This window comes from Mauremys reevesii, linkage group 3 (assembly GCF_016161935.1).
Source record: "Mauremys reevesii isolate NIE-2019 linkage group 3, ASM1616193v1, whole genome shotgun sequence".
NCBI classification, from domain to species: Eukaryota; Metazoa; Chordata; order Testudines; family Geoemydidae; genus Mauremys; species Mauremys reevesii.
The window spans coordinates 25,936,987-25,952,626 of record NC_052625.1 but is presented as its reverse complement, the minus strand read 5'-3'; the positions used below and the strand labels follow the sequence as shown (position 1 = coordinate 25,952,626).

Genomic DNA, 15,640 nt, shown 5'->3' with positions numbered 1-15,640 from the left:
CTATGAAAGGGCCATTCCTTCTCCCCTTACTTGAGTAGGGCACCATTGCCTGAAAGCCAAGAATGACAATACCAGCAAAGGTACCCCGAAGGCATGTAATACCAAGTTCCAGTGCGGAACTGGCAGCCAATGGGCCCTCCTTGGTCAGGCCAGTACCAATATAACCCACCACCAAAGCTGTACTGGCTGTACTGGGGCCTGTCCTCTCAGATTTTGGAATGGGGTCTCTTCCAGTGTCTTGGCAAAGAGGAGATCTCCGCCACCTTTGGCATCTCTGGCAAGAGCACCCTCACTAGAACTGGAGGGATACCCAAGAGTGGAAGAACTAGCAAGAGACACCCTCCAGTTGTCCTCCCCACCGAAGAAATCTTCCTTGTCCCGAGATGAAGCAGTCACTGTGGCCCCAACACTGGCCATCAGTGACTTCAAGGCATTTTAGAAAGTATCATCGAGGATAGTGGATACAAGGGACATCAAAACAAAGGTGATTCAGTTTGTTTGACCATCCTTGGTGCCTGCAAGAATTGCTCTCCTGATCAATGAGAGAACCCAAAATACATCAAAGTGTCTGTGGCACACCCAGGCCTTGATTCCCTTGACTTCAGAGCAGCTGAAAAAACAGTAACAGGGTCCACCCAAAGGCTTTGAGTGATTCTATGCATATTCAACACCAGGCTTGCTCATTGTCTCCATCATTCAGGAGAAAAGCAGATCAAACAAAGAAACTCCTAAAGACAAGGACCCCAAGAAGCTGGACATTTTCAACCTAAAGGCCTGCTCCTCAGCACATCCCACCAGTTCCACATCATGATCTACCATGTACTGTTCATGAAATACAACTTACTGATGTGGGAGAGGATGATCCCCTTCCTATCTTGATTCCCACAAGATGGCAGGGAGGAGCTGAGAGACATAATCAAAGAGGACCAAATGATAGCTAGAACTGCGCTACCAGGGACAGTTCATGAATCAGACACAGACACTCACTTGATGGCCATGGCAGTCACCATGTACTGGGCCTTCTGGCTTTAGGTGTCCGGGATACCAAGAGAAGTCCAAGCCACAACTGAGAACTTACGCTTTGAGGGTATGGATCTATTTAGTACAAGAACAGATGAAGTGTGACAGACATTCCCTCAGAGATTCCAAGGCAACACTCAGATCCCTGGACATTTATGCTCTGGGACTGTATCATGAACCTTTCTGCAACCACCCCCGAGGCAGAGAATGCTATTGTTCTGTCACAGTCACCAGCCCAAGTATTCACCTAGAAAGCAACACTGATACTAGAAAGCAACTCAGTTGCCCTGAGGCCAAGGGCAGCCACATTAACTCCAGCCACCAGGCCACACAACCTGGAGGCCAAGGGCCGCCACGTTGACTCTGGCTGCTACATCACACAGCCCTGAGCTTAAGGGCAGCCATATTGACTCTGGCCTCTAGGCCTCACAGCCCTGAGTCTAAGGGCAGCCATATTAACTCTGGCCACTAGGCCACGCAGCCGAGAGGCTAAAGGCAGCCATAGTGAAATGACACACGGGGCACGACTGCCCATTTCCCCACCCCAAAGGGTGACAGGGTATACAGGCCACGTGACACTGCTACATGGAGCAGTTTGATCATGTTTGTCAAGCATTACGCACTGGGTTTGGCTGCCAGAGCAGATGCAAAGTTTAGGAGAACTGAACTTCCATCTCTATTCAACTGATGCTTCTGACTCTTCTGCCCACCTCCTGAGGAGGATACTGCTTGCCAGTCATCTACAGTGGAATCCACACTGATACATACTCAGTGAAAGAACAGTTATTTACCTACAATAACTTTGGTTCTTCAAGATGTTTTACTCAGTATGGATCCCACAACCTGCCCTCCTTTCCTGTTTTTGAAGTCCTTTGCTGTGATGGGCTTTGAGTTGCAAGGGAACTGAGGCAGGGCTGGGACCATGGTGCCATCCAGGAGCATGAGGGGAGGCACAAGACACATGTTCAGCCCCACTAGACACTGCTGTGCAAAAGATTTCAAGTTCAGGTGCATGTGCACGTACAGAAGGATCCACACTCACTACATCTCAAAAAACCACAGTTACTGAAGAGTAAGTAACTGTTCTTTCTTGTTAAAGGCCTAATCATGAGAGGATGTAAATACTAGTTGCTAATGGGGAAGAAACCCCACAGATGTTTCTAGAGGATAAGGGTTGAATCCTCAGCTCTGTCTAATCTACTTTAGTGGTACCAAATGGTGTGCCACTTTAATATTCCTCCCCCTTCCCATCCCATTCCATCCCAGCCTCCTGAGCCAGGCGTCTTTAGCTTGCACTAGCTAGTAAGGCATCTTCCATCATCAAGGGATTGCCAGAATATAGGAGCACTCTTGCTATGCCCTCTTCTTCTGGGCACTCCCTTAACAGTTAACTCCCTTAACTCCCAATGGTTGGGACAATTCTTGGCTGCCTTGTTAGAGCGGCATTATGGCTCCTTTGCATCGACAGAATACCGTGCTCCTCTCTGTGTCCATGTTTGGATGGGATACTGATCCCTTAGATGATGTGAGTTCTGTTTTTGCACCATGCTTTCCTCTTTCCCACAACTTATTGTAGCTCCTGTGATGGGGCTTTTGCAGAGCTCCAGCTCAGTTGAGTTGGCATGGGAGAGTTGATATGGCTCCTCTAGATCACGCCCCCTCCAAAAAAAAAAAAGTGGCAAGCAACTGGATCAACAAAAACCAGCACAACTAGTCTGAGGCTGTATTACTATATGATGTTTCCCCTCTGTGTTGTGGAAACTCCCTACCTTCTGCCCTTCAGAGAGTGGTGAAGGGCATCCATGATCATAAAAGAGAGCAGATAGTGCCCATAAGCAGATGGAAGCAAGAGGCAATGTATATTTTTTGAGAGGCGCCTTGTCTTTTGTGTGGTTCTCAGGTTATCTGTGACTAAAAGGAGTGGAACCCCCATCTTCTTGCTTGGGTAATATGCTGGGGGAATCTATCACCCAAAGGAGGAATTCCCAGGAAACTCTCCTATGCAGATTAGTTCTGCACAGAGGAGAATGAGGCCTATAATTTCTCAGGATGTCTGTCTGTCTGTCAGAGCTCTCTATTTCTATTGAGGGTACCCTTTTAATCAGGGGTTGGCAACTTTTGGCATGTGGCCCATCAGGATAATCCGCTAGCGGGCCATGAGACATTTTGTTTATGTTGACTGGCCACAGGCACGGCCCCCCTGCAGCTCCCAGTGGCTGCGGTTCACCATTCCCGGCCAATGGGAGCTGCGGGGGGCCGTGCCTGCGGACGGTCAATGTGAACAAAATGTCTCATGGCCTGCCAGTGGATTACCCTGATGGGCTGTATGCCAAAGGTTGCCGACCCCTGCTTTTAATTGAAGTCATCAAAGATTTTGGAGGCTTTGGTGGTTTATCACTGTTATCCTTAGATTGTTCCTTGAGTGTTTAAGCAGTGCTAAATCAATATGAATCACTTTTATATGCAGGACTCTTGCATATTTACTCAATTTTTTTTGTTTTACAGGCAGTCTAAGGAAGAGTATGAAATGGAGCAAGAAAGGAAAAGGTCTAAAGAGGTGAGTGCATTTTTTACATATATATATAAAATCAGTTGTGATGATTAAGTAATAAGGTCCTCAATATTTTTGTCCTTGATAGCAACTTTCAGTGATGGCAAAGTCTCCTTGTTGCCATTATAAATTAAACTATCTTTGCTTTTGAAGTTTCTATGTCTCTCCCTTTTATTTGAGTGCATTCTCATGACATTATTAACATCAGTGATATGCATGATGGTCTTAACATCATGGGGGAAGCAGCCCAATGACATCTCCCTTCCGTGTTAAAGAAGAAGTACAAATAAAGCATGTGTTTCTATCAAATGGCCAACTGAGAGATGTGGTGTTTGGAGAAAACGAACAAATAGCTCACCCTGTCTACCCACTACAGGAAGAGGAGAGGGGCACTGGTTATGCCATTTTTTATTCTCAGTTGCAGTTATCCAGTTTGAAAAATGGTTTTGATGTCCATTATGTAATATTTATTGTTGTAATAGTGCCCAGAGATTCTAATCAGAATCAAGGCCTCATTGTGCAAGATGCTGTACAAACACAGACAAAAACATAGTCACTGTTCTGAAGTGTTTACAATCTAACTGTGTGCCAAAGTGTTTATAACTATGGATCTTTGATACTTTATTTCAGTACAGGTAAGCTTTAGCAGTTGTATCGTACTCATCTTACTGTCTAGTAGATGTGTGCATAACCAGAGTTGCTGCACTTAGCTTGGCACAAAAAACAGTTACCTATCTTTCATAACTGTTGTTCTTTGGAATGTGTTACTCATGTCCATTCCATTCTAGATGTGTGCGCGCCCATGTGCATAGTTGTCGGAATTTTTTGTCTTAGCGGTATCTGTAGGTTTGGCTGTGGCATCCTCTGGTGCTCCACACTCATGCGCTGGTATATGAGGTGCCACTGGCCCTATGCCTTCTCAGTTCCTTATAATAATAATAATAGGAGATATACCAATCTCCTAGAACTGGAAGGGACCTTGAAAGGTCATCAAGTCCAGCCCCCTGCCTTCACTAGCAGGACCAATTTTTGCCCCAGATCCCTAAGTGGCCCCCTCAAGGATTGAACTCACAACCCTGGGTTTAGCAGGCCAATGCTCAAACCACTGAGCTATCCCTCCTTCTTGCTGGCAACTCCGACAGAGGGGTAGAAGGGTGGGTAAAGGAATGGACATGAACAACACCTCTCAAAGAACAACAGTTATGAAAGGTAGGTAACCGTTTTTTCTTCTTTGAGTGCTTGCTCATGTTGATTCCATTTTAGGTGACTCACAAGCAGTATCCCTGGAGGTGGGCTCGGAGTTTATGGTCATGCGGTTTGCAACACTGCTTTACCGAAGCCAGCATCGTCCCGGACTTGCTGGGTGATCACATAATGGGACATGAACGTATGGATGGATGACCAAGTAGCATCCCTGCAGATGTCCAGAATCGGCACCTGGGCCAGGAAGGCTGCCGACAAGCTTGCTCTCTGGTTGAATCGGCTGCTACAGTCGCCAGTGGTGGCACTTTCGCCTGTTCATAGCACAAATGGATGCAGGTGGTGATCTGTGATGAAATTCTCTGGGCGGATACAGGAAGGCCCTTCATTCTGTCTGCTGCCACGACGAATAGCTGTGTCGACTTACGGAATGGCTTAGTCCTTTTGAGGTAAAAGGCTAGTGCTCTCTTGATGTCCAGAGAGTGTAATCTCCACTCCTCATATGACTTATGAGGTTTTGGAAAGAAAACCAGGAAGTATATATCCTGGTTGGTATGAAACTGCGAGACTACATTGGGCAGGAAATCTGAGTGTGGCCGCAGCTGAACCTTGTCCTTGTAGAACACCGTGTAGGGCAGCTCTGAGGTAAGTGCTCTAATCTCAGAGACCCTATGGGCTGATGTTATTGCCACCAAGAATGAGACCTTCCAAGAGAGCAGAAGAAGGGAACCAGCAGCTCAAAGTGGGGCTCCATGAGCCTTGACAGCACGAGGTTCAGGTCTCAAGGAGGGATGGAGTCATGGACCTGCGGGTAGAGCCGCCTTCAGACCTTTTAGAAACCAGACCATCATGTCGTGAGCAAAGACTGACCTGCCCTGAAACGGAGGGTGGAAGGCCGAAATGGCTGCCAAGTGGACCTTGATCGACGAAAGAGACACGCCCTGGAGCTTGAGATGCAGAAGGTAATCTAGGATCAACTGCAGTGAAGACCGTGTTTCAAGGCCCAACATGTAAACCGTTTCCATTTGGCCAGGTAGGTTGCCCTGGTGGAGGGCTTCCTGCTGCCCAACAGAACCAGTTGGACATGGGCCAAGCACCCCTGTTCCTCTGCATTCAGCCATGCAGCAACAAAGCCGTCAGGTGCAGCGCAGCTAGATTCAGGTGCAGACGCCTGCTGCGGTTCTGGGATAGCAGCTTCAGCCAGAGTGGCAGCTGCCAAAAAGGTCCAGTCGCTTGGCATCCTTATTCTTAGGCATGTCCCTTTGGTTGATACAATGAGCGACCCAGGGGGTGGGTGGGTGGGTATACAGGTACTCAAACCCCTTTGCAGGGACATAATACTTTTCTGCCCATTTGGAAGTGGGTGGAATGGATGAGGGGGTTTGTCATAGCACTTTAGCAATCTTGAGAACTCCTTGATGGACTGGCAGCGCAACCCATGCTGGGATAGCAGCCGATAGCACGTCAAAGAGAGTGTCCAATTGCTCTGCCAGCTCCTCGACTTCCAGGTTTAGGATGGAAGCCATCTTTTTGAGGAGAGCCTGGTGCTCCGTAGTCATCGGGAAGGCTAGCATGGGAAGGGCTCGCCACCACCTCATCCGATGACAAAGACAATGAAGGCATTGCGGGGGGGAGGAACCAGGGCACCTTCCCCTTCTGGTGATGGCAACCTAGGCATCCACACCTGCTCTCTTAACTCTGTGCTGGAGTCTGCACTGTGCTCTGAGCCCGGCACTGGCATGAGGTGGCTTATCCGCAGCAGCCTGGGAGGAGTGGTGAGAGTATGGCACCGATATCACTGATATGCCCCAAGAGTTTCATTGGGCTGGCACTGGCATGGTGAAGGGCACAGAGTCAGATTGGAAGGCTCCAATGCTGGGTGAAATGCAGCCTCTATGAGGAGGGCCTTTAGTCGGATATCCCACTCTTTCTGAGTCCTGGAATTAATGTTTTTACAAATTCTGCACTTCTCATTTATGTGTGACTCTCCCAAGCACTTCAAGCAGCTGCTGTGGGTGTCACACACATTGGCCTGTTTCATGATTAACACGGTTTGAAGTCTGGGGAATGGGGTATGCCCTGCCCCGGGGCACAGTCCCTGCCGGGACTCTAACTAACTAAACTAACACATAACATTTAATGACTAATTAGCTGACAACTATATGTAACAAAGAAGACCGTCAACAGTCTGTAAGAACTGCTATCACACTTGCAAAGCAAGATGAAGGCACTCCATCCAACTGTCACCGGCAGTAAGAAAGAACTGAGAGGGCGTAGGGCCGGTGGCGCCTTATATACCAGTGCATGAGTGCAGAACTCCAGAGGGTGCCACAGCCGGCTCTACAGATACCGCTAAAGGCAAAAAATTCCAACAACTGTGCCCTTGGGTGCACATGCATCTAAAATGGAATTGACATCAGCAAGCACTTGAACTAACATTGATCTGATTAGAGAGAGTGCATACATCTTTGCAGGACAGAAACTTTGTCCCCTATGACCTGAAAATTTGGTAAAGTTTCCCTGTGTTTGCAAGTACAGTGTTTGTGTTGACATTGTTAATCTTTTAAGAGCTTTTATGAAAACTTATTTTAACCCTGGCTCATACAGGAAAACAGCAGCTTTGGGTAGAAGAATTTCAGATATCTTAGTATCCAAGCAAGATTCATGTAGTTGTGCTTCATTTTATGATAGTTAAATGCTCTTACTCTAGCTATGAGAAGATGAAATATCAGATTACTTTTTTAGTTTTTGCTAAATTACATATCAGTGGTTTACCACTTTAATCATTCCCATAGCAAACATTGTTGAATTCAGCAATGGCCTGACCACTGAGGGAAGCTATCTAAAGAAAAAAGCTAGGAGAGATACCACTAGAAAAATAAGAACTAAAAAGAGCATATATAATATTTCAGGAGTATTTAGCCACAAAACACCAATTGAAATTCATATTGAATGTAGGAAAACTGGTACTAACTGGTAACTGCAGGAAGGTTTTTGTAAGATTAAAAGGAATGCTGGCAACAATTCTATAAAAGGACATGGGAGAGTGGATAAATAACACAAAGTTTTTTGATCTTATTCTTTTTTGGGGGGGAGGGAGGGGCGGGGAGGGAGCGGGGGAATCTTTCCTAGCCAGAGAATGGTTTAGTTACCTCTGATGAAGTGAGTTAAATGATTTGATAATACTCCTAAATATGCTGTATTTGTCCTTTTAATTAAAATCAATTACAGTAGAACCTCAGAGTTATGAACACTCGAGTTACAAACTGCCTGGTCAACCACACAGGTCATTTGGAACTGGATGTACACAATCAGGCAGCAGCAGAGACCAAAAAAAAAAAAAAGCAAATACAGTACAGTATTATGTTAACTGTAAACTACTGAAAAAATTAAGGGAAAGTTTAAAAAAAAAGATATGACAAGGTAAGGAAACTGTTTCTGTGCTTGTTTCTTTTAAATTAAGATGGTTAAAAACAGCATTATTCTTCGCATATTAAAGGTTCAAAGCTGTATTAAATCAATGTTCAGTTGTAAACTTGTGAAAGAACAACCACAACGTTTTGTTCAGTTACAAAATATAAAAATATAATTTAAAGAATTTGAAGAACAGCTAGCCAAAGACTCAACAAGTAATAGCAAAAAAAATTTTAAGTACATCAGAAGCAGGAAGCCTGCCAAACAACCAGTGGGGCCACTGGACGATGCTAAAGGAGCACTCAAGGATGATAAGGCCATTGTGGAGATGCTAAATTACTTCTTTGCTTCGGTCTTCACAGCTGAGGATGTGAGGGAGAATCCCAAACCTGAGCCATTCTTTTTAGGTGACAAATCTGAGGAACTGTCCCAGATTGAGGTGTCAATAGAGGAGGTTTGGGAACAAATTGATAAACTAAACAGTAATATGTCACCAGGACCAGATGGTATTCACCCAAGAGTTCTGAAGGAACTCAAATGTGAAATTGCAGAACTACTAACTGTAGTCTGTAACCTATCATTTAAATCAGATTCTGTACCAAATGATTGGAGGATAGCTAAAGTGATGCCAATTTTTAAAAAGGGCTCCAGAGATGATCCTGGCAATTACAGGCCAGTAAGCCTGACTTCAGTACCAGGCAAACTGATTGAAACTACAGTAAAGAACAGAAATATCAGACACATAGATGAACATGATTTATTGGGGAAAAGTCAACAGAGTTTTTGCAAAAGGAAATCATGCCTCACCAATCTACTAGCATTCTTTTAGGGGGTCAGCAAGCATGTGGACAAGGGGGATCCAGTGGATATAGTGTATTTAGATTTTCAGAAAGTCTTTGACAAGGTCCCTCGCCAAAGGCTTTTAAGCAAAGTAATCTGTCATGGGATAAGAGGGAAGGTCCTCTCATGGATCAGTAACTGGTTAAAAGGTAGGAAACTAAGGTTAGGAATAAATGGTCAATTTTCAGAATGGAGAGAGTAAATAGTGGTGTCACCCAGGGTCTGTACTGGACCCAGTCCTATTCAACATATTCATAAATGATCTGGAAAAAGGGGTAAACAGTGAGGTGGCAAAATTTGCGGATGATACAAAACTACTTAAAGATAGTTAAATCCCAGACAGATTACGAAGAGCTATAAAAGAATCTCTCAAAACTGGGTGACTGGGCAACAAAATGGCAGATGAAATTCAGTGTTGATAAATGCAAAGTAATGCACATTGGAAAACATAATCCCAACTATACATATAAAATGATGTGGTCTAAATTAGCTGTTACCAATCAAGAAAGAGATCTTGGAGTCATTGTGGATAGCTCTCTGTAAACATCCATTTAGTGTGCAGCGGCAGTCAAAAAAGCGAACAGAATGTTTGCAATTTTTAAGAAAGGGATAGCTAATAAGACAGAAAATATCATATTGATATTCTATGCCATTCTATATAAATCGATGGTATGCCCAAATCTTCAATACTGCATGCAGATATCGTTGCCCCATCTCAAAAAAGATATATTGGAATTGGAAAAGGTTCAGTAAAGAGCAACAAAAATGATTAGGGGTATGGAACGGCTGCCATGTGAGGAGAGATTAATAAGATTGGGACTTTTCAGCTTGGAAAGAGACGACTAAAGGGGGATATGATAGAGGTCTATAAAATCATGACTGGTGGTGTGGAAGTAAATAAGGAAGTGTTATTTACTCCTTCTCATAACACAAAAGCTAGGGGTCACCAAATGAAATTAGTATGCATCAGATTTAAAACAAACAAAAGGAAATATTTCTTCACACAATGCAGTCAACCTGTGGAACTCCTTGTCAGAGGATGTTGTGAAGGCAAAGACTATAACAGGGTTAAAAAACAAACTAGATAAGTTCATGGAGGATAGGTCCCTCAATGGCTATTAGCCAGGATGGACAGGGATGGTGTCCCTACCCTCTGTTTACCAGACGCTCGGAATGGGCGACAGAGGATTGATCACTTGATGATTACCTGTTTTGTTCATTTCCTCTGGGGCACCTGGCATTGGTCACTGTCAGAAGACAGGATACTGGGCTAGATGGATCTTTGGTGTGACCCAGTATAGCCTTTCTTATGTTATGTTCTTACGAACATTTCAGAGTTACAAACAACCTACATTCCCAAGGTGTTTGTAACTCTGAGGTTCTACTGTAAAATAAAGTTGTAAAGTGGAATTTAAATTGTATAAATTCATGCTGAAAATGCTTCATGTCCATGTCATAAACAGTTAGTTAAGGGTTAAGGGTTTTTTTCGACCTGTAAAGGGTTAACAAGCAGTACCTGTGGACACCTGACCAGAGGACCAATCAGGGACAAGATAATTTCAAATCCCTGTGGAGGGAAGTTTTTTTTTCTGTTCTTTTGTTTTTTTAGAGAGTCTCTCTTGGGAGTTGAGGGAGCCCAGACATCTTAATCAAGTCCTCCCAGGTTTCTGCAATAAATTCTTCTATTCAAGCTAGTGAGTATTAGCAAGGAACTAGTATTCTTATACTTTTATTTTTGTATTTGCAATTCTGTGTTTTGCTATAGAATATCTTTAATTCTGTAGTGTTATTGCTTTTACTGAGAAAGAAAGGAGGGGGAATTCTCTCCAGAGATTGATAAGTTTAGACCCTGTGTAATGTTCCATCTTGGTTACAGAGACAGTTACTTTCTTTTTATTCTTTAATAAATCTTTTCTGTAAAGGACTTGGTTGATCTTTCCTTGGGTGGATTCTCAGGGAAAGGGGAGGAGGGAGGTATCCCTCTGTAGTTGGATTCCGGTATCTCTCCTAGGAAAAGGGAGGGGGGAGGAAGCAGTGGGGAATGGTTTATTTCTCCTAGGTGTAAGAACTCCATGCATTTGGGGCTCTTGGGATCCCCAAGGATTTTGGGGAAAGACTGTGTCCCAATACTCGTACATTATTGGGTGGTGGCAGCTTTTACCAGATCTAAACTAGGATTTTAGTTTAGGGGAACCACTGCAGGTCCCCATTTTGGAACCCAACAGCTCTAAGTGGGGGTGAGACCTATGACATGGTTGGCAGCGGTGACGAACCTGAGAGCCATACAGAGGCAAGGCTTTTCTACCAAAAGGCAGTTTTGAAGCAGTTTTCAGGGTTAGAAGGAGTTTCAGCTAGGTTGGCTGAAGGGAATACAGTTTTTCTAACCAGGCTTTTGTTACAAGGAACACCCTGCTGAGAGGGTACTTAGCAATTGCGAGAGAGAGTTGCAAGACAGGTTTTCCACCTTCTTGGGAGCAAGGAGGGGGAGATTGTTTTTTGGAGCAGTTTTTCAGCTAGGTTTAGCTGGAGGAAATACAGTCCTCTGACATACTTTGTTAGAGAAGGATTTTTTCTTTTCCTTTTCTTTCTGGTTGCTTCAAAAAGCACCTTGGAGGAAAAGGAGGGGTAAGGTTTTCTGACAAGCCTTTGTTTCAGGAGACCCCATACTGAGAGCTACTTAGCAAGGGCGAGAGACACTGGTTAAACCGGTTTGTCTTGCTCTTGGGAGGAGGGGGAAAGAATTTTTTTTTCTTTCTTTCTCGGTCAAAAGCACAGTCATTCCCACAGAACACAATTTGCAAAACAATAGATTTGATTTTTCTTTGTTTAGTCGATGATAGACAGGGTTAGGAACTGAAGCAAGCAACACAGAAAGTGCACTGACTGCAGAGGGGTGTGGCAAGCACTACCAAACCACCCAGAAATATCACTGACTGCAGAGGGGTGTGGCCAGCACCAGAAGGCACACAATCATGAGTAATGGTGAAACAATTAACAAACTCAACCTGGCCAGGCTGGAGGCTGAAGAAAAAGAAAAAGAACATCAAAGACGGATGGAACTAATTAATGCAGAAAGGGCCAGGGAAGAAGCTATCCACAAGAGAGAGATGGAAGCCAAAGAGGCGGACCACATAGCCAAGGAGGCTGAGCACATGAGACAAATGCAGTTAAAAGACAGAGAAATGGAGATCCAGAGGGAGGCCCACCAGCAGGCTCTGGAATTAGAAAAGGCTAAGCAGCATGATCCAACCAATCCAACCCCTCTTCCAACTACTGATCAACCTTCTCGGAAAAAATTTCCCGCCTACAAGACAGGTGATGACGTTGAGGCCTTCTTAGAAAACTTTGAAAGGGCCTGCATTGGGTACAGCATCCCTGAAGCCCAATACATGGTAGAGCTGAGGTCACAGCGCTGCGGAGAATTATTACTGGTGGCAGCTGAAATGCCTAAGGACAAAATGAACGACTATAGACTGTTCCTAACCAAGGCCAGATACAGAATGGGCATAACCCCTGATCACGCCCGTCAGCGTTTCAGAGCCCAGAAATGGAAACCAGAGGTGTCATTTCCAAAACACGCCTCCTACCTTGAAAAGCATTATTTTTCCTGGTTATCAGGAGCCAATGTTAAATCCATAGACGACCTAAACCTCCTGATACTGATGGAGCAGTTCTTGGATGGTGTTCCTGAGGACATTACACGCTACATACAAGATGGAAAACCAAAAAATCTCACTGAGGCAGGGGAGATTGGAGCCAAATGGATGGCAGTAGCAGAGAACAAGAAAGCTACTGTCAAGGGGAGCGAATCCCACAGGGTACACACCGACACTAAACCCTACCATTAAGGACCAATCAAGCCCACACCTACAACCCAAGGACAGCCACAACCTACCTCTTCTTCTACCTCACCAGTCTCCAGTAATCCTCATCGGCCCAGTGACCCGTCAACTGGGCGATGTTTTAAATGTAATGAACTGGGGCATATCAAAGCCAAATGCCCAAAGAACCTAAACCGAGTGCAACTCCGTGCACCTTCACACCAGAGAAACCCAGACCTAGATGTCTCTCAAATACCCTTACACCGTAGGGAAACTTTGAGAGTGGACGGAAAGGAGGTTATCGCATGGAGAGACACTGGAGCACATGTGTCAGCTATCCACCGAGCCTTCGTGGACCCCAAATTCATCAACCAGAAAGCCAAAGTGACAATCCACCCCTTCATATCAAAATCTGTAAGCTTACTTACAGCGGAATTGCCTGTCCAGTACAAGGGCTGGTCAGGAAAGTGAACTTTTGCTGTCTATGACAATTATTCTATCCCCATGCTACTAGGGGAAGACTTGGCCAACCAAGTTGAGCACCCCAAAACAGTGGGAGTGGTTACACGCAGCCAAGCCAGACGAGCTGCCGAACCCATCCTTGTTCCTGAGCCATCCACCAAGACCCCATCTGTGTTACCAGAGACCCAGACAGAGGTGGTGCAACTGGATCCCATGCCAACAACTACTGCAGCCATAGTACCTCCAGTCCCAGAACCGGAACTGGAAGAACAACCAGTGTCAGCACTGACTCCAGCGCTTGCAACTCCACCGCCAGAGGGCACCAACGAGCCTGAACTGGCAGAAGCAGCAGACAACCCTACCCCAAGAGGCTCAGCCAGAGCCTGAAATATCACCTAGTGCACCAGGGGAGAGCGGTCCACAGCCAACGGAAACAACCTCATCACCTACATCGCTTCCAGAGGGATCAAGCCCAAGTCCACAGTCTATGGAGGAACTGGTGTCTCCAGCCTCAAGGGAACAGTTCCAGACTGAGCAGGAAGCCGATGACAGCCTTAAGAAAGCTTGGGCGGCGGCACGGAGCAACCCACCGCCTCTCAGCTCTTCTAACCGATCCCGGTTTGTTGTAGAACAAGGATTTTTATATAAAGAGCTTCTTTCTGGTGGACACCAGGAAGGCTGGCATCCTCAAAAACGGTTGGTGGTTCCAACTAAGTACCAGGAAAAGCTCTTAAGCTTAGCCCATGATCATCCCAGTGGCCATTCTGGGGTGAACAAAAGCAAGGACAGGTTGGGAAGGTCCTTCGACTGGGAGGGGATGGGCAAGGACGTTGCCAAGTATGTCCGGTCTTGTGAGGTATGCCAAAAGGTAGGAAAGCCTCAGGACCAGGTCAAGGCCCCTCCAGCCACTTCCCATAATTGAGGTCCCGTTTCAGCGAGTAGCTGTGGCTATTATGGGTCCTTTCCCAAAGAAGACCCCCAGAGGAAAGCAGTACATACTGACTTTTGTGGACTTTGCTACCAGATGGCCGGAAGCAGCAGCTCTAGGCAACACCAGGGCTAAAACTGTGTGCCAGGCCTTTCCATTAACTATCTTATTTTTTAATATTTAAATTTTCAGTGTCAAAAGTGGAATAAGTACACTTCAGGCTGGATGCGTCTTGTTATATATTGGCACACTTTTGGTGCTGGAGGCACTGAAATCTTATCCTCATTACTCACTTTGCGCCAAACTTTTTCCTACCTCCACAAATAGTGTTGTTGAAATCAATGGGACTATTATATTTCCCACCTGTCAAACTTTTCACACATTTTCAAATCCTACAAAAGACACACTCTCCTTCAAAGGAGAACTTTCCTTGGAAACATAAGGCTATCTTTTATCCTGAAGGAACTGTCTGGCTTTTCCTAAGCTTTTAGATACTTTGCTGACTTTTATATTTACTTTCTTAGGTCAGTGGGTTCTTGTTTTTCAAAGTTATATGCCTGACTTCTTGGAAATTAGAGCCTAGGGGTGAGATTCTGTGCTGCCCTGTTAAGCTGCTAAACTCTACGTTGCCTTTGCACATTTCCGATCCTGGGCTGCTCTGGGCATGACAGTGGCCCCCAGAATAATTTAGATGTTCTTGGGGTCTAAGTTACAGCAGCCTCTGTGGGCTGTCCTAATGGCTGCAGTGCTACTCAGCTTTATCACTGTGCTGTGCTCCAACCACATTCTGACATGCATTTCCTGCCTCTGGTCTTGCCTCCGCTGTGACAGGGTTGGGGGCGGGGTGTGGTGGTGTCTTTGGAAAGCTGTCTTACAGCTGTCTTCTGCTATGCTTGTGCCAGGGAATTTTTTCATGGATAGATCCACAGGGTATTTATAGCCCTTTTATAGTGCTTTAGCCATTTTACCCAGTGTTAAGGGGCCGTAGTGAGACTCTTACCCCATATGACTGACTCTTCAGAATGGTATGTGTTGTACATAATGAACATCTTAGGCATTGTAGCCTATAGGTCATTCTGAGAGGCTACAAAACAGCCAACTCAGTAGCAGTGATTAATGTTGATTAAAAGAAGGAGAGGCTGTCCATTGCAGAAATTGTATAGGCTATCATTTTTCTGGGGAAAGGACTCTCAAGCTCAGTTTTTTCTGCATGTGGTAGAGGCAGTGAGAAGACAGTGTCAAATATAGAAAAGCATCTAAGTCCCATTTTCAAATGGCACTTAGTGGTTTAAGTCTCATTAAAAGTCAATGACATTTTTATGTCACTTTTGAAAATGGGACTTTGGCTCCGAAGTCACTTAGGTGCTTTTGAAAATGTTAGCCAAAATATTTATTGGGTCATAG

At 45.1% G+C, this 15,640-nt stretch overlaps 1 protein-coding gene across 3 annotated transcripts in view; it reads left to right on the top strand.

Moving 5' to 3' along the window:
* Positions 1-15,640, top strand: part of CFAP36 (cilia and flagella associated protein 36) — a 139,183-nt gene that overhangs the window by 74,739 nt on the left and 48,804 nt on the right. For all 3 annotated transcript variants that reach the window (XM_039531713.1, XM_039531714.1, XM_039531715.1), the window contains one exon: positions 3,526-3,577. In XM_039531713.1, coding sequence (XP_039387647.1) covers positions 3,526-3,577 — 52 coding nt within the window. The remainder of the gene's footprint in view (positions 1-3,525; positions 3,578-15,640) is intronic.